General features: G+C 38.9%; 1 protein-coding gene across 3 annotated transcripts in view; it reads right to left on the bottom strand.

The window, feature by feature from the left end:
* MBTPS2 (membrane bound transcription factor peptidase, site 2) overlaps positions 1-23,245 on the bottom strand; it is a 39,630-nt gene extending 16,385 nt beyond the window's left edge. For all 3 annotated transcript variants that reach the window (XM_041399828.1, XM_041399829.1, XM_041399827.1), the window contains exons 1-8: positions 23,009-23,245; positions 18,009-18,157; positions 16,031-16,169; positions 12,115-12,218; positions 9,568-9,695; positions 5,379-5,497; positions 4,360-4,540; positions 1,748-1,842 (exon numbers count right to left, since the gene is read on the bottom strand). In XM_041399828.1, coding sequence (XP_041255762.1) covers positions 1,748-1,842; positions 4,360-4,540; positions 5,379-5,497; positions 9,568-9,695; positions 12,115-12,218; positions 16,031-16,169; positions 18,009-18,157; positions 23,009-23,083 — 990 coding nt within the window. In that variant the 5' untranslated portion in view covers positions 23,084-23,245. The remainder of the gene's footprint in view (positions 1-1,747; positions 1,843-4,359; positions 4,541-5,378; positions 5,498-9,567; positions 9,696-12,114; positions 12,219-16,030; positions 16,170-18,008; positions 18,158-23,008) is intronic.
* Positions 23,246-24,002: the final 757 nt, after the last annotated feature.

Below are 24,002 nucleotides of genomic sequence, written 5' to 3'. Positions count from 1 at the left end.
CTCAGATGAACACAGGACTCAATGCACTGCTGTGCCCCAGCTCCTGTCTATAGCACTCTTCCACTCTCTGACAGACCAGACCTTTCTTGCTCCCCACGGGCCAAAGACAGTACAGCAGAAGGGAACAGGAAATTAGTTTTCCCCTTCATGTCTCTCAGAAAATCTCAGTGACACTTTTCCTTTTGTTCTAAAAATAGAAGCAAGGAATCATAATCTACTATTTGCCCTAGGAGGAAAAGCAAAAGTAATTTCTACCTTCTCAGCCTGATCATTGCATTTCCCATAATGCATGAGTGTCAGACCCTCACCATTAGCCTTGATACAAATTCCTTCTACTCTGAGGGAGAAGACACTCTTTCAAAAACTGCTGCATAGCATGGCAAAGACCATTTAAAAAAAATGTTCAAAACTCACAGCCAATCTAAGGACACTTGAAAGTCACAAGGTCTCAAGCTTCCTGATTATTTTATTGCTTCCCTGTTCATAAGTAGCAACTACAAGCTTAAGAATGCCCAGGTTCAATGGGATAGTGATTTATCAAATCTTGCTGGCACTGCCATATTTCAAATGAACTGCTGGAATGTGTTCAGCTCTTAGTGGTTAAATACCCTGGAGTGGGAAGTTTACCACTATAGAAACTGTAAACATAGCAGATTTGGAAAAAATTGTTTGAATCACTTTGGGTATTTATCACTAGAGTCAGAAAAATAATAAACTGCTATGTGTAGAAAAGTTTACACAGTTCATTCATGTGTTCTTCTGCTTGTAAAGAACCAACAGAAATATTCCATCACTGTCAGTATGGAACACATATTTTAAAAAACACTGATGAATTTTCATAGAATCATAGAATGGCTTGGGTTGGAAGAGACCTTAAAGATATCCCATTCCAACTCCAGTCATGGGCAGGGGACACCTTCCCCTAGACCAGGTTGCTCAGAGCTCCATCCAGCCTGGCCTTGAACATTTCCAGAGACAGGGCATTCACACCTCCTCTGGGCAACCTGTGCCAGTGGCTCAGCATCCTCACAGTAAAGAATTTCTTCCTAATGTCTAATTTAAAACTGCCCTCTTTCAGTTTAAAGCCATTCCCTCTTGTCCTATCACTATATGACCCTGCGAAAAGTCTCTCCCCAGCTTTCTTGTAGCCCCTTTAGACACGGAATGCTGCTAAACCCTTTTCTAAGGGAGTAAGGCAAAATCCTACTGAGAAACTTTGTTTCTATGCGACAAGAAAATCAACATAGTGAAAAAGATTCAAGTATGGGCCCTTATTTTGAGAAACTGGGCAATCTCTAGGACCTTCTCCTGCATATTTTTATTTAAATTTAGGGAGCAACACTGCTGGCTTCAGACAAAATAACTGACAAGACAGTTCAGGGCTTTGCTTTCCCTGTAGTGCTGAATACTTTAGAAGACTGAAACACCGAAATAAGAAATTTCAGCTTCTTCTCAAAAGTTGTTTTTTCTCACCAGTACTGTGCATCCAGAATACTGAAAATGACTGAGGTATCTTTCTGCCTAAAGGAATGAGGTGTCTAAGATTTTTTATGATTCTTCCAGTGACTCCCTGTAATAAAGAGACCTTTATTACAAACTGTAGATATTCTTAAACACTTGAGTATGCTGTATAGGTGTGGGCATGTGTATACATATATATAGTATGTGTAGGTGTGGGTAAATAGTACTAATTTCATTTAAAAAAAATTAGATTTACCAAAGAGAATTACCAGTTTAAGTAACTTACCAGATGGCTGTCCAACTTATTGCTGTATGAAAAGCAAATGTCTGTGAGGCTGTTGTTACTACAACATTCAACTGTCCCATCAAGCCTTCTGTAAACTAAAGAACATAGGCATAGAGCAAATAATCAATATTATTTGCTGAAAAAAATAGTCTCTGAATGAAGTAAAACTATTATTACTATTATTAATTATCCTGCAGCCTTCAGGAATTACACTAATTCACAGTCTAGCTGAGGCTCAGTCACAACTACAAGTAAAGCTTCACCACTACCATGTGAATGTCCCATGATTTCAGTCACATCACATACTGATTTTTTCACCTTTATAAATCTTCTTGAGATACTGGGGATCTACCACTGCATTATTTTGAGTACTACAAGTTGCAAAACACTTTTATATTCATTGCCCCTAACCTGCACTAATATTTGGCAGCTCACTTTGTGAGCTACTGCTGTACTGATTTCACTGGCTGGCTATGGAAATGGCCAAGACTCAAAACATACTTTTCACATCATGAAAGCCTTCCAAGCCTTGAAGGCTGCAGCAGTGAACAAATGATGCTTTAAACCACGATTTAACTAGTCTGGTAAAGAACCTTTGTACATATGCTCTTGAAATGAATTAAGCCTAACTTGCTGTCCAGCTTAAACACACACAGATGCAGAAGAATGGTCATGGTAAGGATCTGTACCACAGCAACTGCAGTCCCTTCCCAGGCAGATCAAGCCTGTGATACTGGCTGCTGATTTATCACTGTGCAACCTGCAATCCACTGCCATGCAGCTTTATGCCTGGGGCTTACAGGTGCAAGCACTGTACCGTACAAACCTTTTTTCAAGTACCCTGAGGCTAAGAAACCACATATATTTTTGAATAGCAAATGACCATGAAATTAGTATTCTTATAAACTACATTGAAACCACTTTTTTTTTTTTAATTTCAAGAAGTTCCTTAGGGCATTGTTTTCTCTCTAGCTTCAATACTCAGATAGTTCACTCTCCATTTGTTTTATCTACATTGAAACCACTTTTTTTTTTTTAATTTCAAGAAGTTCCTTAGGGCATTGTTTTCTCTCTAGCTTCAATACTCAGTTCACTCTCCATTTGTTTTACAGTCAACTAGATGGAGTCCATTTGCTATACACATTTTTATCAATACTCTGTATTTATGTCAAGTTCTGAACTGTCAAGATTTTGATAAATGACAGCTGCTCAAGACCAAACAGAGTTCATTTAATTTCAGAGGAATATTTCTCACTGCTGGAGGCTTATGACTCTGAAAATGCAGACAGACTGGTCTGATTAGAAGGCAGCAATAGGGACAATGGGCAGCTAACACAATACAGCAACCAGGCTTGGAAGCAATATTGAATCTCCAGCACTAAGCCTCTAGTATTCCAATCTAAATAGATTAGTTCATCTGCAAAATATGCAGTTTTATTACCCATGACTCCAAAATTGCACTTCAGAGGACAGCAGAATCTGAGGATATATATACCTACATCTGAGAATTGGTTCTTGCCATCCCTGCCCAGCTGAAAGCATGGGCCAAAGTTGCACTCTTCTTCAGAGGCATAATCCAAACTGTCAGACCTCTAAAAGCAGGTTCTTACCCATACTCCACTAGTTTCCAGTTTAAATATTTATCTCAGTACCAGCTATAACATCACTTTCTTTACATAATAAAAAAGAAGAAAAAAACCCACTTTTTCAGCCTCGTGAAAGTTCTAGAGTGCATCAAAACCAGGGACACTCGAGTTGCCAACCTCCTGTTTATTTCCAGTATGATGGAAAAATGCAGTGACAATTTTAAAGCTCTGAGTAGTATCCTACAAGCTTTTCTCAGCAGCAGCCCCTCACCTCTGGAATTCAGTTTCCATGAATTCTTGCATGAAAGAAACTTTAGAGAGCTTCAGGGCACATCACAAGATGCTCAGCTAATTTAACTTGACTGCTCTTTTTTGTTCTACTCAATTCTTGTTTATTGTTCTAGTTTTTGTTTTGGTTTTTTTTTTTTTTTTTTGGTTTCTTGGGGATAAGCCCTTACAGCAACAAGCACTCTAATGTATAAAAGGAAACAGAAGCAGTATGTGCAATCCAGACAAAACTGAGTTTATGGGCAATGATGTAAAACCCTAAAGGGAGACACAGCTGAAGAAGTGACCATAATAAGGCATATCATTGGGTTAAATCATACAATTTGCAATGTCATGCTGATCAAAGCTGTGAGGTAATGTGAAATTTACATCTGCCAAAGACCACTAAGTTGATGCATTTTACAGAACTTAACATAGAGGAGATAATTGTACTACTGCTAAAAACCAAGTTCTGCAATATCCTGAAGAAGCAAATTTTATTATTCAGATCATACAGGATATTTGTACAGGATGACTGAAAGACAAGAGAAATTCCTGTATCTAGCCCTCCCTCCCTTTCAGATTTCACAAAACGGCATGGCACATTGGTAATTGCTTAAGACAGGACAGCAGATTTGAATTACAAGAAATTTGACCCCAACAACAAATTCTAAATCCAAAATAGTCTTTAAGGCATGATTAAATTAAAATATAAATGAATTAACATACAAAATAATAGGAGAGCACCTTAAGTCATACCTCTAGCTGGAAAGCTTAACTGCTGTAGGGTGGCTACACTTACACAGTAGCCGACCTGTGACTTCTCTGCAATGTCTCCCAGACAGGAATTCCAATCTTCCACATTATAAACTGGGCAGTCTTGTAGGTTAGTGACAAGGTCTCCCACAAAAAGACCTCTAGGTCCATTGGCAGGAGAATCCTGAGAAGAGCAGTGAAGTCAGTCATATTACTACAGGAGGATAAACAAGGATTAGTTTACAGTTCACTGAATACTATGAAATCTTTAGGTTAAGACACTAAAAAATGGGGAGGAAGGGGAGGGAAAGGGAAGTCTTCAAGTATCCTGGACACATCTTCAAATTTGAGTAATTGTTTTCATATAGGTCAAAATGGTAAGAAAACCCACAACACATTAAGTTCAAGTAACTTAAATTAATACCCTGAACTTTTCAAGAAAGCAGGTGTACCTATATTTTCAAAGGTAATAAAGCATTATAAATGTCACTTTCTCCTGAGTTTTATCAATTGACTTTTAGGTCCAAGAAAAATTGGATCCTTTCAGCTCTGCTGTTCAACTGTGCTGTATTTGATTAAGTCAGAAAAAAAATCATTCCTTTCCAGAATCCCAGAAGTCTATCTCTGTTTCGCTTCCAGCTGACCAAACAAGGAAATCAGCTCAAAATAATATTTAACATTGAAAACCGATAGCAGTAACTGGAGTGATAATACAGTTTCCAGCAGATTTGCTTTGTGCCAATACTGAAAAACAGTTAAAAACAGAAATAAACCTGCAAACTCATCTCAAATGTCTCAACGGTTTTATAGTATGCTAATTAGTCTATCATTATTCACACTGTGTTCCTTTGTTTACTAATACTATGATACATGAGACTGAAAGGAAAACTTCAAACAAGAAGTTCAGTATATTAGATTCTGCAAAGGGCTGCACTGACAAAATCTGATTGTGATAATATGAGATACAGGTACATTTCAGACCACAAAGCATATAATATAGAAACAGCAAATATCCTTCTTACCTCTGCAACCTCAGTGACAAGTGCCCCAACACCCGTGTAATAGAAAGGGAAAAGAATGGCTGGCAGCAGAAACAACACCATGAAACTGGCAACACCAAGAACAAAATTATGCCACACCCCTAAAAAGAAGGCAAAAGAAGTTTCTAAATTAACACTAATAAAAAGTTGTTTTTTAAATGATCCTACAGCTGCCTTCTCATCAACTTTCCTGAAATTATTACTGCAAGAATAAATGAAAAGTTAATTTGTGAACACAGGCATAGAAGAAGAGTACATAGATTATAAACTTTAGCTTCTAGGATGCCACTTTGTACGGGAATTTTAGAGAACCTCTAAGCCCCTGAGAATTATACTAGCAAAAAAGACAGGAGAGCAGTAAGTCCATTTCTAAGGTGTCATTCTACCTTAATCTACAGATTAAGATTTCATGTACCACTACTTTTCTAAGTATGAGAGGGTAGTGTAACCAGAAGAGAAACTGGGCTTCTGAATCAATTATTAAAATACAGTTTCTATCTAAAGAGTTGTCTTCAATCATAAATATTAAAAAAAACCCAAACAAACAAACAAACAAACAAAAAAAAAAAAAAAAAACCAGGGGAATGAAATATATTATGTATTACCTTCTACCAAAATAAATTGTTGAAATTAATAATCTCAATAAATGGGCTTATTTTTGAATAAATTCTGTACGTTGTAGAGAGCAAGATGTCTGAAATTTACTTGCAATTCAGTATTTGTGATGGTAACCTACATAATTTAAATTAAAATTATTACATGTATATGTGCCAAACAAATTTAGGAAATTATTTGAAAAAAAAGGTTTCTTCTACAAGAAAATATGGACCTAAAACCCCATCAAGAAATAAATTGTACAATCAGCACTTCCTGACATGTTGTTTTGGGGAACATATTTGCAATTGCCATCTTTATAGTATGTGTTTCTCCATAAGAAGCAATGAGCCACTATCATAAGACACAGCTGGTGTTCATCATCAAAGCTTTGTGGCTTTCCACATTCAGGACTACACAAATTTTCTCATTTAGTTTGTGTTCCCAGACAAACAGTTTTGTATGAACAATGCAGGAAAGCATTTCAGTGTTGAAGAGTCTTCATTTCCTTCTAACAGTGCTTCATTCTGTTGTGAGCACTTTGATTCAATTCTATACTTACAGTGCAGTTACAGCACAGGAATTCAAATATATTTACAAATGTATTAAACTGCTGTGTATATAACACAGAAATCATAGCATAGGGCAGACTTATCTCCCCTGTCTATCTCCACATCTCACCTCATCTTTCACATTTCTAATGCTGCAGAAATGAGAGACATTTTTGGAGTCCTTGAAGTAAATTGCCATTTCCACTGGTACATGCTTCTTAAAGTAATTTTTTTCTGTAGTTTTAATTGTATCTCATGGAAAGGCACTCAGATAGAGGAAATGTTTTTGTAATCAGTTCTCCTTATCTCACATACACACATCTATTTGCAACAAATCCAGAAGTAGTGAGCAAATATTTTAACTTTATTGTTTTAACATTTTTATCTAAAAAATATTTTTTCAGCTTAACAGCTTAACAAAAGACAAAAATGTAAAATGGAAACAAAATTCTTTTCAACAGTGTGGCTGCTACACAGAGTAAACTGAAAAAAATCCCAACCCTTAAAATAATAATAATAAAAAAGAGGTGATGGGACTGCTCGAGAGTGACAAGGAATACTTTCAAACAGCTAGATAAAAAAGGGCCTTGCTACCAAAATTGACACCATTTGCTGTGTGGAACACAGCAGGAAGTCTAAAATAGAATGGTTTCAAACTCATCCAAGATGATCCACAGAAAAATAAACATGCTCCAAATCAGAATACATGCAGAGGCACACTGCTCAGTTTGCCTTAAATTCATCTTGCTGAAACAGCCTCATCCTTGGACACCTAACTCCTTACATTTGAGAAGATACACTTTACACAACCCTAAAACACCTTAAAATAATTTCACTACTAATTAATTTTTAATACAGAGGCACACTGCTCAGTTTGCCTTAAATTCATCTTGCTGAAACAGCCTCATCCTTGGACACCTAACTCCTTACATTTGAGAAGATACACTTTACACAACCCTAAAACACCTTAAAATAATTTAACTACTAATTAATTAAAAAAGAAAACCAAAAACATTTAACTCCTGTTAAAGACAAGATGAAATGCATTAAAAATTATCTCAGAAAGTAGTACAAGTATTTGAACTAATTACAAGAAGGTGCTGCACAGAATCCCTTTTCATCTATCTAATAGGCCTGGAATTATGCTATAAATATCACAAGTTTTACAAGAACACTCATTTCCTATTCCTGAACGTATGATGCCATCTGCTGTACAAAAAAGATATTTTTTAATCTCCGGACTATAGCTGGACTACAAAAAGAATATTTGGTACTGGCCTCTAGTCTAGCTCTGTTACTTAGCTGCCATACAAAACTGAGAGCATGTCTCCCTAAATTCAAATTTCTGAACACCAGGAATAGGTTCATTCAGCTGTTCTGACAAATATAAGAAATTGGTTGTTTACTGAATGTTGCATTTTATCATTATCAAACATCCTAGTTTTGAAACGTATCTATCATAAACTGTGAAAAAATGCATTTATTTGTTATACCTAACTGAAAGCAAGCCATTCACGCTGACCAGTCTTGCAACATGTTTGCTCTTGTAATCCCCTATCTCAGGTTTCCTGAGAAACATGAAAAATTATTACAGATGTTTGCTTGTCATCAAAATATGCAAGCAATTATTTTCTATTACAGCTCAGAATTCTATTTTTCTAGGTAATGCCTCAGAAATCTATGTAAGCAAACTATTTTGAAATTCAGTATGCCTTTTCTTTCAGTTCTCTTCCCAGCAGATGGAAATGGAAACAGATTAATTTGAGAAACAGGGCTTCCTAAAAGTTAGCCTATTGTAGTGAATGATTTTTGTTGATTCGGGTATTTGGAATACAGCTATATTTACTTACCTAACATTTGTAATTATTTACTAAAAGTTAGCCTATTGTAGTGAATGATTTTTGTTGATTCGGGTATTTGGAATAATTACCTAACATTTGTAATTATTTACGTGATTTAAGAAAGCTTGAAAAGTGCTTGCAAAAGGCTTCTGTATGTTCACCCTCTATATGATGTTTTAGATACAATATTCAAGAAACAACATTAATAACTAAACATTACAACAGGCTGGCTGCTAGCATGCAACAGATAAAACATCAGTATCAAGAACTGAACCAAGATGATAACTTTTTTATCTCTATTTCAGTTCTTTGGGAGCCACCTTGTCTCTAGAAATAATCATACAAGTGGCAGAACAGAACAGTGTTCAGGCAGAACAACACAGTCTCAGTTTGACTTTTCACAGCAATCAGGCTCTACTTCCCAGTAGCCAGAAACTTCAAAAAAACATCAATTCAAAAACATCTGGTGGTTATCTGGAGCCATAAGGTACAACTCTCTTTGGATGTTTGTGTTTTAACCTTTATTTCTTCCTGATGGCAACATCAAAACACAGTGACCTGTACAATAACACAACTCTCAGGTCAGTGAAAATCACTCACAATACTATTGAAAAAGAGATTGCTCCTATTGCAGAAAACAGTAGTGAATTGATCAAGGATGTTGACCTGTGTTGACAGGAAATCGTTTTTCTCATAGCACCATCCTGGTTCAGTATTTCCCAGCTTCTGTGCTCCAAGGTTTTGCTACTTAGGCCCTAAAATGTGCAGAAACATCCCAAACAAGAAACAAAAAAGACAGAGGAACTTCTGCATCTAGTGCAAAAGCTCTTTCTAATGAGAGGAACATCAAAAACCACAGTTTTTCCCCAACCACACAACCGGAATTTCTTATGCCTAACTATTCTGAATTGGATCTAGAATAGAATAATTTTTCTCAAGACATGAAATTAGCACTCATTTACTATCCTAGAAACTGAAATCTCTAGAAAGCAGCTCAATAAGGACAGTAATGATCAAATAATTCTCCGAGATGCCAATGCAGGTTCAGAACAGAAGGATCACTGTCAGGTAAAGAGAAGCTTTGGTACTTATTCATTCTAAACCTTACATACTTAATCAAAGATTCACAATGATGCCTTGGAATGGTGCTAAGCAAAGACTTAGTAAAAAACCACCAACTATTACCTGCACAAAATATCCTTAACTGCTGAACAGGAGATATCAACTGCAAGTGAGTTGTGAAGAGGTCAACAAATGCTCCAGGATAGACAATGAAGATAAAAATTCCAAATCCATTAAATCGTACTTGTTCTCTTAAAAAGAAGAAAAGTGAAGTGGAGTAACCGAACCACAAACAAACAAAAGAAAAACTAAGAGATTCTACAAAGCACACAGTTTTTGACAACAAGAATGACTAAATTTTAATTATAAAACTACATTATCTTTTTATACTATCAGCAATTGAAAGATAATTAAACCAAAGGATGTTTTCTGCAGCAGTTGCCACTTCTAAGCACTATACATTTTTAAGTTTGGTAAAAACATAAAGGGTACATTCAACTTCTTTTCTGTCTCCTGGTAACAGTGACACATAAAATACTTTTTAAAAACCTACATAACTTCCATGTTAACATATATTTCAACATTTGGAGTAATTGTTCTTTTAAGTAAAAAAATGGCAGCCTGTAGGAAGCAGTTTCAAACTCATCTATGTAAAAATATTTACAAGAATCGATTGCTTTCCTTTTAAAGAAATACTTCCACAGTTCCAGAATTTTTAATTCTGTTTCTCCTAAATGGACCTTAGAGTACTTTGTAAACTAACAAAAATGAGGGAAATTCATCTGAAAAAATGAAAACAAGTCAAGAGATTAAAAGGACAAATGCTAATGCCCTTCCAAACCTTAACACTCCATGATTCTATTTAAATATATTAGTAGCTGACACTATTATACAGATAATATTTTTTTCCAAGGGTTTTGCAATTACTTTCAAATGGAATTTTTTGGACCGAACACATCATGATTTTTTGAAGCTAGAAATTGTACAAGGGACTTAAGAGAGGCATGGCAAAATCATGTTCCAAGACAAACCAGGCACAGACCAGCTAATCCTATATCTTTACTGAGACAATGTACTGGGTCTAACCTTTTCCTTATTTACATTTATCTATTTAATGTGCATATACACCAAAAGAAGACAAAAAATTATACAAAATTATTCAGAATTATGTCTCACACTAATACTGTGGAGTTAACTCATCCCATGCTACCAATTAATAATAGGCAGTTTAATGCCTATTCAGGATTTCCTGACTTGGGTAGAAGATACACAGGGAGGAAGAGAAAGACTTGTTTGGTACAAGCCTTGAATAAGCTAAGGCTCAAATATTTAAGCTCTTCTAGTTCACAGCTAATGCTTTCTAGAACTGAAGTTAGCAAAAGTGTATCAGATTTCAGGAATGCTAAGTGACTTGCCAGAATAATAAAATTTCCCCACAGCACAGCTTTTTAGTGAAGTTGAAACCCTGAGAATTTACAGTAATAGCACTACAGACCCAACATGTGCCAGAAGGAGAGTAAAAAAGCCAAGCAGAAAACAGCAGCAGCCACATTGGCTGCCAATGTACATTGGACCAACCAATTTCTCCTCTGGAAATACATGGAAAAAAAATTTTTTTATGAAAATATAACCGAAAATTAAACGTTCAAAGCCTTTCCTCTAGACCTTGAATAAAGATACCACACCATTAAGATACAAGAATTATTCTTCCTTTCTGCTTAAAAAGAGCTCTGTAGTAACTCCAAGCTTCTCTGCAGTCTGCCAGCAACATGCAGTAGAAAGAAAATTTTGTTGTTTCTTCCCGTGATGGGATAAGCAAAAGGTTCATCCTCCACAGAAAATTCCCTGTGAATATTTTAGGGAAGAAAGCTGAAAGACAAGCAGAGGGTCTGAAACACAGAGGGTCCCAAACTAACCCTTTGAGTGAGAACCTTTGGGGTTACAAAAAAAGTAGTATATGGGTTAAAATGCAGTTATTTCCCTACACTCAGGAAAATCAGAGAAACAACTTAGGGCTTTATGCTCAAAGAAGAGATAATGATGCTGCCCAGGAGAAATGTGGAGGACACCTGATCATCAGTCCCAGTAATCACTGCTTCACCTTCTTATGCTAAAGTGGCATTTAACAGTAATGACTAACCTGTCAAATAATTTTTGTGAAGTAATCATCATAGTTAAGGACATTAAAAATATACTTTTTGATCAAAGCAAATAAATCACTGAGGTTAACAGGGACAAATCACATCTGACCAAGTTATTGCTTCAACCTGTTCATATCTTATTTCATGAGCTATATTTAAACAAATCAATTAAAAATCTATTTTAAAGTATCACCGTGCAATAGCACATGAGTTCAAGTGCCACAAGCACAGAAATGAAACTGCTGTGTAAAAAACAGGCCCACTTAAAAAAAACAAAACTGTTTTAAACCTGATGCTATATTTGCAAAGCCGAAGTCCCTTTGCATGATCTGTATAATAGACACTGTATTAAAACTGTATCCCTAATTGTACATCCTTCCAAACTTCAAATCTAAGGAAGCTATGAATTACAGACTAAACAGACTCTCTAGATAAAACAAAGCAGTGCTAACAACATTCACGGCTACGTAACTGCTCTGGAATATTTGGCTTTGTTGTCAGAGTAGCAGAAAAGCAGAACAGAAATTACCGAATAGCTGCCACCCCATGGCCGACTTCATGTATCACACCGCTGATGAGGATTGCAGAGAAGAAATAGGTCAGCTGGCTGATGGGCAAATTGACACCCGGCACCTGTTGATGTGGGCATGACAACAAAACAAAACACAGGAGGAAAACAAGAGGTACAAAGACAAATCATTCTGCTCCTACATTTGCTGCTCTCACCTCTTCAGATCCACGACAGACCAGGGGCTGTTATCAATGCAGCTGGTAAAAGAGTTTGCACCTCTCTCACCAACTTATTCAGGGTATTTTAAAGTATATTAAAAGCCCTCTCCCTGCCCTATATATTCCTCACAGCTCTGACCCAACGTGTTCTAATCTATATTAAGAGAAGTTTATAAAAATGTACACAGACTTCCATTCAAATTAAACAGGCTTGACAGTGTGAGCATTAGTTTACAATTTCCTGCAGCCAGTCATGTAACTATAAAAATGATCCACTTTTCAAAAGAAAATAATAAAAATTGTATGGCACTTTCAAAAGTATGAACATGGAAAGTTCAAAAATGAGTTGACAGCTAAACAGGCAGTCTCTCCGTTCTCTCTTCCTATACAAATCACAAAATTATCCCAGTTTACAGGGTCAAAAAAAAAAAATTCATCTATTCTTCACGCTCTGGTAGTCTACACATGGCAATTTGACCTTAAAAAAACCCCACCTTGAAATGAGTATACTATTTTAATTTACCTAAGACATAATATGTAGGCCCCTCATATCGTTCCTGTTGCTGTGGATTCCCACCACTCCCAGGTCCTTCACTGTGCTTGTCATGAGACACCAACTGCTTCCAGACAGGCTTCAAAGTGGTCACCAGTCAAAGCATGAGGAACCATCCCCTCCTTCCTCCTGATGCACCTTCATCCTGCTCGGTCCCATCCCCCTCAGCTGCTGGGCTGCAGTGGGATTGCTCTGGGTCATTTCATCCTGCTCGGTCCCATCCCCCTCAGCTGCTGGGCTACAGTGGCATTGCTCTGGGTCATTTCTCCTGTCAGATCTACAGCTTTTTCTACTCAAGGCAGGCTGCACTCCAGTATGCTCACTAGGAACTGATGTGAACACAACCTGAATTGCAATCCAGCCTCACAAAAGAGATGCTTTGGGAAAAACTCCTGGCCCGTCTATATAACTCTATAAAACCCAGCATCATGGAAAACAAAAGGCTGCACATCCAGCTAGGTAGGTTGGATTCTACCTTCGTCAGTCCTGCACATTCTTCACTTTTATGCATTTACCTACCCATGCAGCAGAACCATACAAGTTTGCTGAGACAATCTAGCTAAATTAAATCCTTCAAAAGGATTCATTAATGTTAATCACCTCGCAAATTCTGTCCAGTGTGATGATGACCAAGGAATTTACCTTAACTGGCTCAGCCGTGGTACCTCACAGTATGGAAGACAGCCATACTTCATTTCTTAAACATCATTGCTTGCATTACAGCATCAGCTGGTGGCACTAATGCATCACTTCAGTGGTGATGCCTCTGCAGTGTGAGGACAGATGGTCACAGCAAGAGCTGCCATCTCAACTCCACCATGACTACAGCCTGCTAGAACACAGCACCAGATGCTTTCAGACTTTACGTCAAAGAAGCTATTTCAAGATTCACCTAAAACAGAAGTTACCTCTCATGAAGGGCTCTGTAACCAATAGCAGTATTTTGTTAAAAAGCATGCTGTCTTGTGTTTTATGGCCTTCTGGAAATGCCTTTAGTAAAAGAAGATCCTCTGTAACTAAATAATCTGCCTCTTTCCTATTTTTGTCAGTAGGCAACCAACACGAGAGGGGGCAGCTGAAAAGAAACAGCCCCGTTTACCTATAGACTGGTATTTTAAATCAAGTACATGACTGAACAAAAGAGGAAGAATACAAGAATCTTAATAAAATATAAGTACAACTGTTTCTCCCTCTCTCCAGACACACAGAGGGTAAAGGCTAAACAGCTTTATGCCACAGGCAAAAATTAAGTTTACAAAAAAAAGTGGGGTTTTGTTGGTTTTTTTTTTTTTTTTAACTAATTTGTTCTCTTCCAGGTAGCCAAATACAAGTAAATAATTTAAATTAGAAGGTCCTCCTAAGTCATCCTTCGCCTCTTTGCAACCACATAAGTCTCTTTTTGGTGTCAATTTACACTAGCACTTTCCCCTTAAAAAGAATACTGAAACTTGCTAAAGGCAGAATTATACAACTGTGACCATTCAGAATGAAAGAATGAGGTAAGAAAGGAAGAGAACCACAACTCAGCTTAGGAGAAGTAACCTTATCCCCACACATGACATTACTTTATCCCTATCTATTAAACTGTTTTCAGAGCCAGCCAATCCTTGGTTTGAATGCAGTGAAATTGCCAGCAGGCAGTCACTGAGGAAACAAGTCCACACTGAAATTGTGAAAATTATTCTACTTTTCTACTTTTGTTGTTCCAGTTCACACCAGATTAATTCCAAAGGCTCATCTTTACTTAGGTTGTGTCTGTGTTATTTTCTCCAAAGAGCAATACATTGTCAATGACCACTTTACTCTGGCGTCACAAAAATGGATGGATCCATACAATGACCTCAGAAAATGAAGATGTAAAGGAACTCCAGAAAGGGTAGGACAGATCCTATTGGAATGTAAATTACAAAATTTTCTGTCTCATGTTCAGCTCATGCCCTCCCAGATGCACAGACTGCCCACTCCTGTCTGCCCCTGAAAGTAATTGAGGAGCAGGCTCTGGACAGGGGACAGCAGTGGCAGTGACAGTGGTTCCCCCTCAGGTCTCACTGCCTGCTTTTTCCAACACACACTGAACTTTGTATATTCACTCTGCTTGTGGGAAACACACCCAGCCATCCAAAGGTACGAGTTTATGGCACATGCTAAATCAGGCTTCCTGCACTCACGCCAGTCTAGCTGCATGCAGTCTGTTTAGTGCTTACAGGAAGGTCTGTTGTGCCTGCACACAATTCTCAACATCTGAGTACTTAAACAGAGCTGAGTACTTAAACAGAGTAACATGGCTGGGCACTTCTGCTCTAAGCCATGAAGGCAGAGACAGAGCAATTCCATAACACTTTCTGAATTTCTGGAAAATGACCATACATTTTGGCCACATTGCACTCTTGGTATAAAAAGGTGACTAGGAATCCTTCCAGGTTAAAACTGTTGCAAGGCAATGTCATTTCTTCCATTATTGCCTTGTGATGAGATTAAAAAGACAGTATTTGCAATCTCTCCTATCCTGTGAAATACATTCCATTCTAAAACCATACAACATATTGTCTAGCACCAGAAATGCACAGAACAATTAAATATATCATTGGACTTTGATACTGCCAGAAACAGCACTTGAAATTTCACCAGTAAGTCGTAAGTCCCTGAAGAATCAAAAAATACCCCCTCACTAATGATTCTTTGCTTCTACTATCACACAAAGCTTTTTGCCTTTCTTTCCTTTTCCACTGCTGTTTTGTATTGCATTAAAAGAAGCAGAATTTGTCTCCTCTTGTCAATCATGTATGAGCTCTGCAAACTGTAAGGTCACCAGGGCCTATTGCAGAGCTTACAAGAAACAAGTTCTTAACTCAGTTTTATATGCTTAGTACTATAATTTTATTCTTAGTACTATAATTTAGGGCTTTTCAGAATGATTATCCAATTCCCACTCCTGAGGATTTTTTAAATAAACTCTTCCACATGTTTGCCTTCGTTTTCCCTTTTTCTATACCTACTCTCCCATTTTTAAGGCTGGTAAAAAACCAGCACATTTTCATGTAGATGAACATCAGGAGTTGGGTTATTCTTGCATAGGAATATTTTAGCATCCCATACCCCATTAAGAAGCTGCTTTAGGTCTGTACACAGTTCTCAGACAAAGACCTGAGGAGGGAACACTCACCACAACTTGCAGCATTCGATCATTCTGGGCTTTTGGAGCCTCGGTGAGCATCTGGGTCAGTGTCTGCAGCAGGGTCTTTCCAAGCAGAATAACAGAGCCAAACATGGCAACTATTCCAAACACCATTCCTACACTGAACCTACACAGAGAAGCAAATAGTTCAACAATGCACAGCAACAGCAGAAAAGGGTATCACCTCTGGCTATGTAAATCTCTGCTTTATAGCACAAGTTATTGCACAAAACACAGGGCAAAACTTACCCGATGCTACCACAATTCATCAACAATCCAGTACAAAAGTGCTAAAGGCACAATAATATACACTAATAACACTAATAACTTATATTCTCCTTGTTTAATAAATGTTTTACATACAAACCGTATCCTGATCAATTTTCAAATACTTTTATTGTTACCCAATACATGTAACTCGCCTGTAGCTATGAATATATAAGTTTATAAGAATAGAGAAACTTAGCTAACAATGTATTATTGGCCATGTTGTACCATAGCCTCACATATTTAGAGACCTGGATCAAATTATGGGCCAGCTTATGTACTTATATATATAAGCTTTTTGAGTACATTTTGCATCTTTCTCACAAAAATTAAAATGGGCTAAAGAACAATAAATGAGACCAAACCTTTTTTAAAGATCAATAAATAAGACTGAATCTTTTTTAGAGAACAACTAAAAAGTACAGCTGCAAGACCACATTAACACCAATTTCTTAAGCTACATTGTTCTCCCCACCAATTTTTCATTAAAATCAATGTTGAAAATAATTTCAATTCATGTCACTCCACCTAGTGACAAATTTTTATTCAGCATTAATATTATTATTCTTATTTTACACTGTTCTGTAGCTGAAGGATGTGATAACTCTTTTTTCTAACAAAAAAAAACAAACTTCCATGATGCAAAACCAGCCCATACACTTCACTACCAGTCCTCCTTCTTCTCATGACATCTCATTTTTCTAACAAAAAAAAACAAACTTCCATGATGCAAAACCAGCCCATACACTTCACTACCAGTCCTCCTTCCTCTCATAACATCTCAACTCTTCTACTCTTCTCTTATCAGCCTTAATGAAGCTCACTGGGAATTAGTAGATTTATTTTAAGCAACATGTACTTGTAATGTTAATTAAAGAGACTAGTGGAAACATTATACTGTAATAAATTATACACATTAAAAATTGTAATTGCTATAGAACTATTTCAGACTGATTATTACAAAATCATTACATACTAGAAAAAACAATTTGAAGCAGACCTCTCTTATTACTATCTCACTGAGGATCGCAATACAGGAAATGAAAAGAAATTCAAACCTTAGATTTTTCAGAGAAGATACAAAGTAATGCTAGGAATTGCAACTGAACAATAGTTTTCTAAACCAGTCCACGAGCACCTATATTAGACCACCTTACTTATCTACCCATTCCCAGCACTGTGCAACCTTTGCATGGAAAGGTGTAGGCAGATAAAAGACAGAAGGCAAGCAAGGTGCTCCTGAGCAGGTATCACTGCTGAATGTCTGGGCAATGATTAACTACAGGTACAGCTGGTTCTGAATACTTTTGTAAACTCTAGTGATTGGGAGAGCTAAGTCTAGAGCACTGGGAATGATCTAGGATCTTAGCAGCGGCTTTCAGACCTACTTCTGAATGCAGTATTGCATGTAATAGCTGTACTTTTCAGTATTATGCATACTTCAAACCACAGGTAAAAATAGTTTAAGGATTTCTAGTTTTAAAGAATCTCAATATGCAACTTGTATTACATTTTTGTATTTTTCAGCAGAGGATAAATACTTATACTGGCACAGTACAATTACAGCAACCACTCCAATTGGTTTTATCACTAGCCTATTAAAATATCCATGTCTACCCACTGCCCTTCTAATGCTGACAGGCACCAATGTGGTTCAGTTGTTGACTCTGACAGAAGAAAAAGGACGCTGAATTGATACCATAAGTAGAGAAATTTGGGTTTCCATCTGCCCCAGTTGTAGAACTGGCGGTTGAAGAGCGCCGTTTGCCAGCGCAGGTGAAAGGGAGAGACGCTCAGGCCGTACGTCAGCAGCCAGTCCTCGTACGATGCCTTCAGAGAGTTGGACGACTGCAAAACAACGGAAAACCAGTTTGACCAAAACAGTCTAGGAAGATTTTGGAATGTGACCAAGCAGTAAATGTGACCTGTTTATATAAAAACAGATACATAATTTGAAGTAGCTGTTCTACACCTTGTTTACATTTTGTCATACAGGTAGGTGTGGCATGTAATGTGAAAAAGTTATGTCACTGTTTTGATGCTATTTCCAACAACTGTAGGTTTGTGAGAGAGACTGGGTATCCAGAGTTATCTGACAAACAAGGTCTTGCATCATCTTTCCTAGTATTCAGTAGTTCTACTTTCTGGTTAGAAGGCCAAAGACTGTTGATGGTATTCTTTCAACATGCAACTACATTCCAATAAACATTTTAAAAAACACTATAATGAAAAACACTTTCTTTGTCTCCAGTTGAAAAAAAACCTTCTAAAACAGATGAGATATGGCTTAGTATTGCAGATACCTGTTAGTAAGGATAAAATCAAGGTCTATTTTTCAAACACAAATACTATGCCTAAAGACGGTCTGGAATATCAGATCAGGCTAACAAAAAAACACAAGGAATTTAAAATTATCAACGTGTATTGCAATAGCAGTTTCATTATGGTAACCTCCCAGTATTTCAAGATACTTCCAGTAGTTCCACAGATTTCTCTTTATGAGAAATGTGACCCATAAATGTGACCTATAAATATTTATCTGCAGATTATCTTGAGTTACAGACCAATAGACATGGTTTTTGCAATTGCTAACTTTTCTTTATGGTGCCTGCATTCTCAGTAGGCTTTAGTCACTTGCTTCATAGAAGCTTGTGTCAGAAACCCAGATGAAGGAATGCTTTCCTTGGAGGAACTCAGAGCTCAGGAAAAGCACAGGTGAGCTTTGAGCCTTCTGACATTGCGCGGTTCCCAAGGCAGGAGCGTCTCTGATAAAACCCAAACGAGTCTTTGGAGCTGTCTGAACTGGAGCATTGTTCCCAAGGCTCCCCACCAGCAGCAGCACCTACGGAAGGCATCCAGAACGTGCAGTTCACAACAGGCTCCCTCCTCCCCAAGGAACTCCACAAGTTTCTGGCTGTTGTCCGTGGTCCTTTGAACAAATTCAAATTCCTTTGAACAAATTCCCAATTCCTTGCATTCCTCCTGCTCTGCATCACAGTGGTGGTGGAGGTTGAGGATCTCATACTGCGCAATTGTATTAATAGCTTTTCTCATTTTGTCAAATTAATTAAATCTTGAACACTAAAAGCTTATTTCAAATAACAAATTTCCTCAGTTGTGAGACTCATTTACTTGAGCCATTGTTCACATATCACCTATTGCACTATTTATCCTTTCTGCCTATATATTTCTGTGTCATTTCCTTCTTCTTCACCCTGCTGATTTCAGCCACATTTTTGTTCTGTCAGCTGAGGGCACCAACAGAAATTTTCACTGTAATGCACTCTCATCAACACCACTCACTCCCTACAGCACCATTAAGTTTAGTGTCCACAATCATATCAGCTTTTGCTAATTTTAACAGAAGAGATCACAAAAATTATTAAACTTGTACACAATTAGTGATACATAAGCCAAGGAAACAAAGAAAAAGACCTCCTCATGTAATCTACCAGACAATTAAGAACAAAAATACATACATTATTAAGAACCTCTGATAAGAGAAACTGTCTTTTCTGAATTAAAAAAAAAGGTCCTATTGTTTCACACAGTAAAAAAAAAAAAAACCTCAAAACAACCCTAATACATTATTCTAATAAAGTTAATCAGATACATTGATTTGACACTTGAAAATGTGTTCCTTCTATCTCAGGCAAACTCCACTTTTTTCCCTAGAATTGCCAGAAATTAATCCCTTCAAATTCATTCCAACAGCATCACAGCCCCAATGTCCTAGCATAACATAAAGAAGTATAAAGTTCTCCATGAGAAACATGGAATCACTGACCATACAGCTGTCAAACATGGAAAAGAAAGGTACCAAAACATTTTCCTTTTGTATTTTCCTCTCAAGTTTTGTAAACATTATTCACAATCACTAAATGACTGCAAACTTTTGCAAAATATATTAAAAAGCTCTTTGCAAAGTTTTGCTCCTTCCGTCCTGTTCCCAGGGAGATCACCACATTAAACACACACCCTCATGCCCTGGTATGCTTCATTTCAAGTTGCTTCCACACAGGCCATGGCCCTGCTTCTTTGAGACCTAAGAGATCTTTGTTAAATTAGTATACTATAAAAGCAGTACCTATTTATTTATGCAGCCTTTAAAATGATGGACACCTGCTAAACACTCCAGGAGCTCCACAGGTATCTGCCAGCAAGCAGGAGATCTTAACATTCTTCTCTGCTGGCAAAATCACTTCAAGAGCTCTGAATCATTTCAGCTTCCTGACCTTAAAAGCTGAGAGCCAGCCTTGACTGAATGTGTCTAATGCATCCTTCATTTCTCACAGCAGAAAGGAGGGACAAGCTCCTACACTTCACTCGTTCTTATCCTTCAGGCAGAATGAAATGTGATGACTTAGGATGCTGGGGAGAAGGAATTTAGGGGTCTGAGTGATTCCCTCTTACAGAATCCAAGCTTCAATGAAAACACTGGTGGCAGTGATACAACATGGAGCAACAAGGGGGACTTAACATTCAAAATCCCAGCCTGGTTTGGCATAGCTTTAGTTTCCTGACACAAATGTATCTTTTAGTTCTAGCAATATTATAAAATGTTCATTTATCTGGGAAAAAATACATTGATACACAGTTATACTTTCTATACTGTAGTCTAGGAGTCAGACTGCCAAAATGAAATATTTAAAATATGAAGAAAACCAGTAAGGGAACAAACTGAGCAAAAAACATTGTACACTGAACGGGTTTACAGAACAAACATTAACTGCAAGTTACAGCACACATCCTTCTCTTGCCAAAAATATCAACAGGATCACACATGGAAAAGTGCTCCCACATTATTTTTCACTCATGCTCTGAACATCCTCTTGGTGTACTTACACTGAAAGTGATTTGAGACTGAAACAGTACAATTAATTAAACAGTACAATGTTGCTGTGGTTGCTAGCAGCCTTGGGTTGTGACTGTGGTGGAGATTTACAGTATCAGTATCAGCAGAAAAACAAGCAACCTGAGCTTCCTAATGATATAAATCTGATTATTTAATCCAAATTCTATTTCAGCTTGGTACTCACAGTGAAACCTATGACTGAGATGTACAACATGAGATCCACCATTAAGTTCACTGAAACACAAAAGCTCCCACATAATTCCAGAGAATTAATAACCTTGGTCAACTTTAGTTAGAAGACCACAATTAAAATTTAACTCCTGGATTCTCATGCTTGCTATAGAATTCTAGGCATCCCCCCCTCTTTTTCAACATAAATCAGGCATTAAGTAGGCTCCACTGTAGGGGTTTTTTTTTCCCCTTCCCTTGCTGCTGCAAGAAATGCAGTGGCTCTCCTTATTTACAGAAGAGAATGATTTTATGGTCTAATGCAGAAAGAGATCTTCAGAATCCCACAGATGCAAATGGTCTCAGCATCATGGCACAACAGGTCTGGGACCTGAGCTCAGTTCTTGCTCCACAGCCCAAGAGTCTCCACCAGACACAAAGCTGCTGCCAAAAGAGAAGCAGCAGCCTCCTGGCTGACCTTCCTGGTGTGTCTCACTGCAGTCAGAGCACGTTCTTCTGGAACCTGGGCAATCTCATGTGTTTCAAAACAATGCCTTTTCTTTTTTTTTTAATATTAATTTGACACAGACCTGCTCCAAGAAAATTTGAGAAGTCTATATGTGTTATTGTCATCAGGTACAGACTAATATTTTGCAGTTATGAGCTTTCGTCATTAACAGAGCTACATTTGCTCTCCAATTAGCTGCAGGGGGAGACACTTTTCCAAGTTTTCTAAGCACCTGCATTTTCTTGCATTTCTTCCTATATTTTACAGGAGTGACAAAATGCACATTTTGTACTTTCATATCACTAAACCTTATCTGCCTTGGCAGAAAGAGATGCAATTCCTGGACTGTAAAATTAAGAATTACAGATCAAACCTCTCATTTCATTTCCCCTCATATTTAACCAGCACACAGCCTACTTTGTATGCATTGTTTGCAATTTCGGTCATGTCTTAGAAATCACACCTCAGAATCTTTAAAAAAAAACCAACATCACACCACTTAATGAAACTTGAGCAATGCACAGATGCATCCCAGGTACAACAAATGATGTCTTGGTTATTTTCCTTTTAAAACTTCCCCCCTGTATCAGAAAGAAAAGGATGAGTCTCCTAATACATTCCGAGGACCAAAGTTTGTTTCTTAAAAAGTATTTGTATCGAGTTCTGTCTCAAATTTTCTCCAGTAGAACTAAAGACATTCAAAAGAAATAAATATGCATTGCTTTTTACATTTTTTCAGGAAAATCATCACTATAAGGCACACACCCTACACCGCAAACTTACAAGGTTGTATTTTACGTTTTGTTACTACAATAATAATAAACTCCAGATAGCACGTTAAAATGCCACGGAGCCGCTTAAGCAGTATATTAAAAGCTGTTTTCGCTAACTTTTCGCGGTTTCGGTCCTTTAGCACAGCCCCGCGCCGGGCGGGAGCGGAGCAGGGGCTGCCCGGCCCGGGGGGCGGGGGGGCTCCGGGCCGTGATCGCCTCCCAGCCCGCGGGAGCTGCTCCGGGGCCGGGATCGCCTCCCAAGCGGGCCCGGGCCGGGCCCGGCCGCTCCGCCAGCCCGGTCTCGGCAGCGGGGCCCGGGGCCGCCCGGCGCGGGGGGAACGGGGCTGCCGCTGCCTCCTCCCGGCCCCGTCTGGCTCTGCGCCCTCGGCCCTCACCTTGAGCAGCGTGTCCGCCAGGTACACGGCGCACCAGCCGCCCAGCACGGTCACCACCACCGGCACCGGGATCATCGCGGGCCGCGCCGCGCCTCAGCGCGGCAGCCCCGGAACCCAACCTGCCCGGAACCTTTCTCCCACCGGCTCTGCTGCCCGGGCGGACGCTTCCGGCCGGCGCGTAGAGCGAGGGCAGGTGGCGGCATGACGTCACTGGCCGGGGCGCGGGGCAGCGCTCGGGGCGTTAGGGCGGGGCGCGTGCGCAGTGGGGCGGGAGGGGCGGGGCTGGGCTGAGGGCGCTGGGACTGAGGGGCGGGGCCGGGCTGAGGGCGGTGCGGTTCCCCGTCCTCTGGCTACATTTACCTCCCCTGCCGCCTCCGGTGGGTTCTTGGAAGAGGCTCCATTGGTAGCGATCAGGAGGTTGCGCGGGAGAAGAAAAGTCGTTTGTGGTGGCAAGATCAAAGCACATTGTGGAAGCGCTTCAGTAACGAGAGAGTTACGGGGTTCCCTTTAACCGCTGACGTTCTGTCAGAAATTAGCAGCGACCTGGTTGCACAACAGGATCATTCTGCGAGGCTGCCGGGGAGGATGGCTTTTACGCAGATGCTTCCTGGGCCCCGAGTTTCCTTCCCAGGCCGCGGTCAGTGCTAATTCTCCGGCCGTGTGCTTGTGTTGGGTCAGCTCGGCACGGAGCTCATTTTCCCTCGGGAGCCTCACGGTACCTGGAAGGTGTCGGGAACACACGGGGTGTGACACAGCATCTGCCTGTCCCTGCCACATTGTCCCCATCCGTAGGCAAGATCCTGCGAGAGGATACAGCTGGGACAGCTGACCCAAATTAACCAAAGGGATATTCCATACCTTGTGGCAATAGATTAACCCCCGACCCCCCCCAAAAAAAAACAAAAAAACCCCAACCAACCAAAAAGGAAAAGGAAAACCTAAGCAAAGGAGGAGGAGGCACTTGTTATTTACAGTGTTTGACTTCCACAGCAAG

The sequence above is a fragment of the Onychostruthus taczanowskii genome, unplaced genomic scaffold (assembly GCF_017590055.1).
Source record: "Onychostruthus taczanowskii isolate IOZ18803 unplaced genomic scaffold, ASM1759005v1 scaffold17, whole genome shotgun sequence".
Taxonomy (NCBI): Eukaryota; Metazoa; Chordata; class Aves; order Passeriformes; family Passeridae; genus Onychostruthus; species Onychostruthus taczanowskii.
Note: the sequence above shows the minus strand (reverse complement) of the source record. Positions and strands in the feature narration are given on the sequence as shown.